The 10,457-nt window shown below is 36.7% G+C and overlaps 1 protein-coding gene across 1 annotated transcript; it reads right to left on the reverse strand.

The window, feature by feature from the left end:
- Positions 1-890: 890 nt before the first annotated feature.
- LOC106942746 (C-type mannose receptor 2-like) lies at positions 891-8,168 on the reverse strand. The gene is made up of 6 exons (XM_015026082.1): positions 8,024-8,168; positions 3,983-4,153; positions 3,614-3,832; positions 3,428-3,527; positions 1,934-2,175; positions 891-1,580 (listed from the first exon to the last, which is right to left on the reverse strand). Exons 1-6 carry the CDS (start codon positions 8,055-8,057, stop codon positions 1,282-1,284), a joined length of 1,065 nt encoding a protein of 354 aa, XP_014881568.1. The 5' UTR covers positions 8,058-8,168; the 3' UTR covers positions 891-1,281.
- Between the last annotated feature and the right edge of the window lie 2,289 nt (positions 8,169-10,457).

Genomic DNA, 10,457 nt, shown 5'->3' on the forward strand with positions numbered 1-10,457 from the left:
GAATTCGTCTCCATTACAAGCCAGTCAGGAGAGGATGAGCCACACCGAAGCCAGGCTGTTAAAACCCTATATTGGAAGCCCAATAGTAGTACCTGAAGTTCAGTAAGGCCATCCCACCAAGTGGCTTAGGTCTCTGTAAATATTGTCTAGACAATCTAGGGACCTTCCCCTCCCAGAGAAAATCTGAAACAAGAGAATCTACCCGGCCAAAAAAGGATTTGGTTAAAAAAATTGGGACACATTGAAAAAGATACAAAAAACGGGGGAGAACATTCATTTTGACACAGTTAATTCAAGATACCAGAGATAGTTTAAGTAAGGACCAGCGCTCAAAGTCTTCTTTAACTTTCAACAGCAAAGGAGAGAAGTTAGCATTAAATAAGTCCTCAAACCTATGCGCGTAACTCGAATTCCAAGATATGTGAAACTGTCATTGGCTACTTTGAAAGGAAAGTCATGCAGCAGAAGAGCCCTAGCCACTGAGTTAATAGGAAACAATTCACTTTTACCCAGGTTCAGCTTATACCCAGATAACCGGCCAAAGTCTGAAAGCAGGTGCAAAGCAACCGGAATAGAGTTGTGCAGATCTGAAACGTATAAAAGTAAGTCATCAGCGTAAAGTGAGACCTTAACTTCCAAACTATGACGTCGTATGCCCACAATAGTTGGACTCGAACGAAGCATGATGGCAAGCAGCTCAATAGCCAGGGCAAATAAGGGGACTCAATGGGCAACCCTGTCTTGTAGAGCGATGAAGGAAGAAGTACTCCGACCGAGTGTTATTAGTTCTAACTGAGACATGTGGGTTAGAATAGAGCAACTTAATACAAGTCAAAAAAGCTTCACCAAAACCAAACCCATAGCACATTTTTGAATATTTCTTAAGGCTTTAACAGTCTTCAAGCAGAAAACTGGGTTATGAGAGGAGGAGGACATGTAGCAATGGTCAAAAAACCAGGACTCAATTTGTGACAGTCGTGTTGAAGACTTAGACCGTATACGAGTCCTGTACTTTACCTACTGAGTCTTTTACATTTTATATAGCAGATGGTCTTGTTAAATGACCAACCAACAGACTAAAATATTTTTTTGTTTTATTGCCTCTAGTGGCCTTTATTTGACAGGAAAGTGGATAATGAGAAAAGGTGGAAGACATGAAGCAAAAGTCGCCAGGCCAGGAATCGAACCTGTGACAGCCACATCGAGGACTAAGGTCTCCATATGTGGGTCGTCTTTAACCCCTTTGCCACCACAGCAAACCCCACTAACAACATTTTGGTGTTAAAAAGGTCTCTCTTTCATAATGAAATGTAAAGTCTTACCAGTAGCTGCAGTAATGTTGATGCCACTGCTCCTGATGTTGTCAAGAACAGAGAAGAGAGTGAATGTGTAGTTTGTTGCAGGAGAGAGAGATGAGACTGTGTGGGTTACTGGTCCATCTGCAACTGGGGCACTGATGAAAGTCTCCACACCATTAAACAGGAGAACAAAGCTGGTGCTGTTGTTGATCTTGTTCCACTGCAGAGTGATGCTGATGTCATCTTTTGCTGAAACTGTAAAACCTTCTGCATTTGGTGGGACTAAGATAAAAACAAGACAAAATGTCATAGAAAATTAAACTGGAATTAAACATTTTGTTTCACAGCTTAATCAGGAGTTTATATTTATTTGTTAAACAAAATAAAAGCCTTCAAAATAGTTTATTGGTTCTGTGTTGCATAATGTAATTTTTCTAGATGTAAGAAATGCAAGAATTATCTCATTATAATGAACAACTCCTCACAAGCCAGCTGGTGAAAATGCATGTGATACAGTAGTTTGCTTAGAGACTGTAGTTGAGGGGCCTGCAGAAAATGACTACACCACAGTCATCTGTTGTGTAAAATTATGAATTACTTATGGCTGCTGAAACAGCAAAAATGAGAAACATTACTTGGTTTGTAGCAGACGAATGGCAAACTGAGGCTGCAACTTTCATCCGACCATCTTCCAGAGTCATTAAATGATCCAGCAACACACTGATCACCAGAGGGACCATTGGGCTCGCCATCCGCCCAGTATCGAAACAGAGAGTCGCTGCCATCAGACCACAGCTTTTCCCGATACAGTCCAATGAAAACAGTGCTGGCACCTACTAGGGTTCTGATGATTTCATTTTCTGTCTGATTTCGTACACTGGCAAGGAAAAACAATGTTAATAAGCAATCACATTAAATACAGTACATAAGGAAAAATAATCTGTGTTGGGTTTCTTTTGATTTTTCAGTTTCAAAACAAAAAAGTAGCTTTTTTTAGTTTTTAGTACCTAAATGAAAAAAACAACTTGAAATTGAAAATTAAATATCCACAGTGTTTGATTTTTGCTTCAGATATTAAAACTAAACTAAAATATGCAGTTATTTATAAATATGTAAAATAGAAAATAATGAATGTCGACTAACACGACGACTATACAAGAAATTATTACACTTTATAATATTAATTGCTTTCTTGGAATGTTAAGTCAAATTTAATTATATTAGGATCATGAGCTCTCAAACAGATGCGTTGACTCTCTTTAAACAAACAGTTCAAAGGTCATGAAGGGAGACTGGAATCCACACTAAGCTCACACCCCAGACAAGAAGCAACATTTATTGTTAATTTCTCGCTCCGCTGTATCATCCTTCCTGCTGAAGGGCTTTCTCATGTTCACTTGGATTCTTTCTGGTAGAATTTCTTAGCCAACAGAAGAAATTGTGAACGATGATGTTGATTTCTGCACTGTTTTAAAATTGTAGTCTGCCTGTAGTTTTAGCAATGGCAGCGGAGGAAGTGAACGAAGCTGTTCAGTCCATGATCACACTTCCTAATACTGAATTAACATTAACAACCACATTGTTTTACTAGACCCTTGTCTCTTCACAATCAAAGATGGCTGTTTACAACGGAGACAATTTCCAGTAAGCTTCCTAGCATTGAACTGGCGCACTACATTCATCACTTAAAAAGATTAGTGAGAATCTAACACTGGAAAAGCACAAATGGAAATTACATTGTGGATAACAGAGTTCACTTTCCCAACATACTGGAGCTGTGATAACTGAATGTTAAACAATGATGGGAACAGTATGAGGAAAAAAATAGAATGACTGATAAATGGTAAAGGGAAGCAAAGCATGACAAAAGATAAGAGGAACTAGAAATACAGGAATACAACTTGCATAACTCAGCAATAGAAGCAACAGGAAGTAAATGGAAGATAGTTGTGCACAAGGTTTAATGTCAAAACAAATCAGGACAAAGTCTACAAAAAGAAAACATATCTATGAAAAGATCAAAGACAATACATCAGCCAAAGCAAAAGCCCAGAGTATAATGTCAGAAAAACTGATGAACCATTGTTAGGTATTAATACAGTGTTTGATGTAGCATATAATCTTATTACCTGGCCAGATCAACATAATTCTCCCGGCAGAATTTCTGAGCTTCAGTCCAGTTTAATGAAATATTACTGACAACATAGGATGGTGATCCACCTACTGCACCTGTAAATATGTTAAGAAATGTAGAATAAGAAAACTAAAAGAAAATAATCTTTAATTTTTCTTCATTTATATTATATAAAACTTACCATTATAGCAAACAAATTGCAGTGTATCCAAGCACCGAGTGTCATCCCATTGGCCTCCAGAACCATTAAACTGAACACAATGCTGTTGTCCAAGATAATTGTCGGGTTGGCCAGGTTGCCAGTTCCTAAATGAATTTTCTCCAGCATAGAAGCTGCTGTCATTTAGGGACCAGGTCCAGCTGTTTATTGTGTCGTCATAGAGACCGATCCATGCCTTGCCTAAATGAAAAAACATGTCTGATGTTAAAAAGCTGCAGATAAGCATGTTAATAGTCACATATAAGACTTTCACTAATAAAAAGGACTGTGGGGTTTGAACTTCACATATTTATACTTGTGTTGTCTACCCTGTGCAAATTAAAAACTCACCTGTATAACCGGAGGTGGTTCTTAGAAAGTCATCAACATCAGCTGTGCTTTCAATGGTGGCCAGATCAGTGTAGTCCCGTCTGCAGACACTCTGAGCTTCTGTCCATGTTAGCAACGTGTTCACAAAGTAGTACTGATGGCTTTGGGCACTAGCAACACTGAGCAGGGCGCCTGAAATAAAACCCGTTAAACTTTAACAGCATTGCATTACAGCAGTGTTTCCCAAACTTTTTCTCCTGCCAAAGACATCGTAAAAGTTCTGAATACAGCTGCAAATGTTCCCCAACTCAAGGAAACAAGTCCATTACCATCATTGACTTTAACCATTTAGTGAAGAAGAACCTACTGTCCCAAAGACATCATGAAGAAGCCGGATTACAGTTTGCAAATGCACTTAGAAACAAATACTTTCATGTTTAGTGTTAAATAAAATGTTTTTCATAATGCTTTTTGTCATATTTGAATAATTAAGGTTCAAGATCCTAAAAATAGTCAGTTTTAATGTTTTAGTGTTTTTAACGTTTCAGTTTGGGTGTTTTGCAACAAGAGTCTGGTGCACTTCACAAAATATTGCATAATGGAAGCATAATGCAAACAATAAATATTATTATTGCAGCAATAGTGGAAGACAACATACTAGCATCACATTGCTACCCAAAAAGATTTTACTCTATTGTTGAAAGAGAAATTCTATGGAAATGTTTGCTAACGTCACCATATAATCAGAGTTTAAGGATCTATGAACAACATTGGTAATCCTAATGAATCTAGAAGTTTTGAAAATGTTTATTAAGGTTTAGTGTCAAACAGTCAGGAAAAACGGCTAGTTTTTGTCCAGCACATGTTCATGTCTAGTTATGACTTGAGTTTATCTTGAAAGACATCCTGTCCATCAAGGCTGAGGGAGAAAACTAGACAAAAACAGGCAGAATATGCGATCAGGTCCCTGGTGGGATTTGAAACCAGGACTTCTTTGAATTGAGGTGTTAAAATGATAACATATCATTGTACATCCACATTTTTAGCACAGAACCTGACATTAACCTTTGTCTTACTTTGCCTCTCAGTCTCAGTTTTCCATTGTGCAATAATAACAAAATGAAAATATGTAAGTCAGAATAAGTAAACAGACACAAATCTGAGTCCAAACAAATCAGCCTGTAATCCATCAGTGAAAGCTTGAGATAAAATAAAGTATCCAGACATCTTCTGGACCTGGAGCCTTTTTGGCAACAATGGAACCTCTCTCCTTGAAGTTCTTGATGGTGTGATAGATTGTTGACTGAGGTGCAATCGTTCTAGCTGCGACACTCTTCCCTGTTAGGCCATTTTTGTGCAGTGCAAAGATGACTGCACGTGTTTCTTTAGAGATAACCATGGTTCACAGAAGAGAAACAATGATGCCAAGCACCAGCCTCTTTTTAAAGTGTCCAGTGGTGTCATTCTTACTTAATCATGGCAGATTGATCTCCAGCCCTGTCCTCATCAACACCCACCTGTGTTAATGGAGCAATCACTGAAACGATGTTAGCTGGTCCTTTTAAGGCAGGGCTGCAATGAAGTTGAAATGTGTTTTGGGGGATAAAGTTCATTTTCTGGGCAAATATTGACTTTGCAATTAATTGCTGTTAAGCTGATCACTCTTTGTTAGAGAATTTTCGGTATTATCATTTTGTTATTACTTTAGTTCATATTCAGTCTAATGTTATGTACTGACCTGGAGGTCAGGACTGTCTGTTTCATCTTCATGTGAAACAGTTAACCCTGTGTTTCTCAGACCTTAATTCTTATCAACCAGAATACCTCCTAACTGCCTGTGAGCAGTCGTATTTTGTCTCTTGTTTATCCTCCCTCTTTGTTGACAGTTTGACCTAGAGCTGAACTGGGCTCAGATCGTAGATCAGATATCACACCTGGAACTGAGTTGCTGGTTTGTTTAGGTTAAATGTTTTACGACCTCTGTTGTTTTTTTCTGGCTGTTCTGCTTTGACAATAAAACAGGGGCTCACGCGGAAGCAGACCAGAATTCTCTGTGAACGGCCTGGAGAGGCGGTGGCAGAGATTTCTCCTTTTGCAAAAGCCTTGCTTTAAAATTCATATATGTTGTCTGTGGTCTTTTATATAGGTTCGAGAAAAAGTACCTATCACTCTTTATAACATTCTGGAGTATATGCAAATTGCCATTATAAAAGCGGAAGCAGTAGACTTTGTAAATATTAACATTTGAATCATTCACAAAACTTTTGGCCATGACTATATGTCAGAAATCTTTTAACTTTTAGTAAACACAAGTACTCGCTCCAAAGATTTGATTGAATGTGGTCAAAGAATAAGCTCATTAATGTTCCATCATAAAAAATAAAAATGAAAGCACTTAGGAAGGATGGCACAGAGAAACAGTTTCTGGGAAATGTCATATCATTCAGGAAAAACAGGTTAGAGCACATCTTTGTTACATTAGTGTTTGACTTGGAACACATCTAGATGTTGCAGAGCACAGGCTCTGGAGGCCTTGATTTCAAGATTGGTGGTCTGTCTCTTCAAATTGTTCCCATTTTTACTGAAGTCCACTTTTTGCATGGTCCGTTTTCTACTCCATGGCCCCAACCCTCCTTTAAAACATTAGAAATTATTCTAAAGGGAAAAATGAATCTTGCACTTACTCAGAACGTGACTGATTGTGGTTGAAGAGTCAGAGAAACAGCTTTCCATTTAATTTTGCTTAATAAAAAATAAAACTAATTAAGATTTCTTAAAGATGTACAAATGCAAATACTAGTGGGGTAAATGAGGAAAGGACTGAGGGAGAACAACACATGGAAACTACTTCTAGGAATAAGTCAGACAAAACGGGTTAGAGCACATCGTTTTCACATCAACTGCACATCCCTATCATTAGAACAAAGCAAAAACACTGAGGTGATGTAAAGACAAGTCTGTTTGTTCAACAAGTCAGTCGAAACAGAATGAACAAATCTGGTTCATCTAGTAAAATGTCCAGTGCCCAGTTCATCTTCAAATTAAACAAGTATCAGCATCATTTGAATAGTCAGCCCTCACAGGTTAGGAGGGAAACAAGGTTTGTCTCCTAGAGTAAAAGGTGATCTGCAACAAAATGTGGATATTAGCTTCACAACAAAAGCTAAAGACCTTTAAAAGATACTGGATAAATCTGCTTTCGATTTTCCTCGGTGAAATGAGTCACTTACCAACACTGGATAAATAAACAAAAAAGCAAGATTACAATCTTAAAACACACAGGAACAAATATCTTCATCTTTAGAGATAACTGAAGTGTTTTCCATTATGTCTCTGTTACATTTGGATAAATAAGGGAGAAGCTTGAAAAATGCAGAAGTTTAGGTGTTTTATGACAAGAGGGAGTGGTGCACTTCACAAAGTAGCATTGTGAAGAAGTTTAGTTGGAAATATTACAGCAATAATTCAAAACAAGACCTTTTGTCTTGTAAGCCCATGAAATGGGTTTGAAAGAGCAACTCTCAAATAATGGTATGGAAATGCATGCAAATTTCTGAATATAATCAGAATTTACAAATTTAAGAACAATACTGGCAATTCTAATGGATTAAAACGTTTAGGATATGTTGAGTTAGATTTAGGGTCAAACAGTGAGGAATAAAAGCCCAATTGATTGTTTTTGTTCATGTCTGGGTTTGGCTGAGTTAATCCTGGGTAAAAATCTCGTCCATTAAAGCTGTTTAAGAAAGACTGAACATGTAGGCAGGAACCTGGTGGGATTTGAAGCTTGGACTTCCTGGTGTTCAGGTGAAAGTGCTGATGACATAACCAGAGTTTACCTGAACATTTTAAACATACAACTTAGTTTAGCCTCTCTGTCTGTTTCCCGTTGTGTAAAAATGACTAAAAGAAAAACAATTATTGAAGCCAGAATAAAATGTGCATGCAGAATTTGGTTTGAACCTTTTTCTTACTTTGCCTCTCTGTCTCAATTTCCCACTGTGCAAAAATGTCTTAAACAAAAAGACTTTAAGAAGGTAGAATAAGAAAACAGACACTAACCTATGATCCCAAACAGGCTCAGCCTGTGAGCCATCAGTGAAAGCTTGAGATAAATTCAAGTATCCAGATCTTCTAAATCCAAACTCTATGAATGTATTTCACAAATTATACAAACTAATAACCTATAAGCTGCAAGGGACACATTAACAATGTCTTGAGATGCTCTGCATGTTTAAAGGTACTACAGATGGGTGTGGCTTTCATGGAAGAGACAATTAGTTACCAGAACCTGCATAGTTCTAAGAAAAGTTATGCAACAAAGCAGAGAACTGTCATTTGATGCACCAGACAACCAGAATTCATAGGGATTCACTTTGCATTAAGGGTGTTTATCAAAAGTTTGTAGTCACCATTATAATTTGTGACACTTAAAAGGTCATGTAAGCAGATAGTCAGCAGCACAGGACATCATACTCTGATTTATTCTCTCTGAAGATGTCATAAGACTTCCAGTAAAAGTCGGAATCCAGTCATGCGTAGAAATATTTAGATTATGCAGCAGTTTCCCAGGTGAATGAGACACAAACATGAAACAATGAGCAAAATTGTCAGAATGCTGAAGTTCGTGGTGTCGGAACAATTGGATCATCTTGAAGGTAACCAAAATAAATTAGGTGACTATAAAATGTAGGAGAAAGTGAGAAAATGGCAAACACATTTTATATCATGTGAGAAAAAGTGTAAATATCTTGGTGTTAAATCTAGATTACAGTCTGGAGTGGCGACATTATTATCACTGGACTCATCTGTCAAAGCCAGAGTGGCAGCTTTGAGCATGTTGAAGCATAAATATGTTTTTGGTATCCGTTTTTAAAACAATAAAGCTCTGAAATGTTAAAGAAAAACGGCACAATTACAGTTGGTGAAACAGAAAACAGATGAAAAAATACATTTTTAAATCAAGCTTTTAAATCATCATTGGTTGGATAAACAAACAAGCTGATATGGTCAAAGTCAAATCTGTGCAGATTATCTCAGCATAAATCTGAGTTTAGCTTAGCCAGCATTTCCTTGTTTTTCACATCGAACTTCCTGACAAACTACATTCTTCATGTAAACAAAACTTTTTTCACTGACCTGAATAACAATTGGCACTATATAAAAAGTACAAGTTTGTTATGTGAAGGTAAAATAAAAGTATTTTAAAGAGGAGGTGGATGTTTGTAGCACATGTGAATACTTTTTGCATGGAGGGAGATGCTTGATCCAAGAGGCAGAAAATCAATCAATAATTGATATTGATGTCACAGTAGCTATAATAAAAATCTCAGGCAAAGACAGAGATGGAATGAAGCAGATCTTCTTGACAGGATCTGAATCTAAGACACATATTTCTCCAATCTTTTGGTTTATGACTAATTACTGTAACTTTGTTTTCACAACATTTGTTGTATAAAACATTTAGTGATGTTTTTTCTCAGGCTGTTGTGAACAATTTTATAGATGTGCAGCAAACTGATCAAGTTGAGAGACAAAAAATGCAGCAGGACATAAATTACTAACAGAGGTTGTTTTGTTGTATTGTCTTCACAATAAACATTTGCTTTTGAGTTTTAGTTTAATAAAACTAATTGTAGCAGTTCACAGAATTGCTCACTGGGAAAATCTTTTTAACTTCACTCAGTTTGTATCAAAGCTTTGTTTTTACATTAAAATATTCTCTAAAATAATTTCTAGTGGCTCTGATTTATTTATAACTGCAGTTTAGTAAAAGAGAGAAAATAATCTTTATTAAGTAGTATTTGAAGGCATGAAGTTACTAGTATTTTAAATCTGTGTTGTTTGAATGCCATCTTCTTGCTTAAGATAGCATTCAACGTTTACAAAGAGCAAAGCTTTATTATCCTGCTAAACCACAAGTGTGGACTGAGGGCCTTTGCCATGGTACATCCAGTTCATTCTGCTCAAGTATTTTTTTTTATTTATTTCCTGTATTTAAGTAGATGAAACCACATTGAGGTCTAGATCAAATTTTTAAAAGAGACCTGGGCAGAAACCTGCAACACACAACAACCTGGTTACACAAAAAGAAAACAAAACGTATGCACAAGTTTAAAATAAAGTACAAAACAGTTTAAATGCAGCGACGCTGGCTGATGGTTTCATGTTTTTAAGAACTGCTTGAAAAATGTCCAATGAAATAAGATCCAACATCTTGAGATCAGACTGAAGCCGATTCCCTGCTATTACACATCAAACTGATTGGTTGCTTCCCTTTTTGTTCCCAGTTTATAAATATATACAACATTTGCTTCTCTCCATTGCAATTGAGATTTATTGCATTTATATAACCAGGGAAGCAACATGGAGTCAAACTGATCCAAGTTTTACTTCTTTAAACTTTTACTTTGTTTTCATTAATGACTTGGGATTTGGATTTTTATTTTTTGTTAGATTTTGCATGCAGCTCTTGGTATTTTGTCCAAGACTACTT

This window comes from Poecilia latipinna, unplaced genomic scaffold, assembly GCF_001443285.1.
Source record: "Poecilia latipinna isolate Pla-1442-1.1 unplaced genomic scaffold, P_latipinna-1.0 Scaffold4516, whole genome shotgun sequence".
NCBI lineage: Eukaryota > Metazoa > Chordata > Actinopteri > Cyprinodontiformes > Poeciliidae > Poecilia > Poecilia latipinna.

Bases quoted from the DNA above. Each gene is read 5' to 3' on its own strand.
- LOC106942746 (XM_015026082.1), bottom strand. From the start codon at position 8,057: ATGGCTCACAGGCTGAGCCTGTTTGGGATCATAG. The intron at 3,528-3,613 runs GTAAGTTTTATA...ACATATTTACAG, and splicing joins GCAATTTGTTTGCTATAATG to GTGCAGTAGGTGGATCACCA. The intron at 2,176-3,427 runs GTAATAAGATTA...TTTCCTTGCCAG, and splicing joins AATTATGTTGATCTGGCCAG to TGTACGAAATCAGACAGAAA.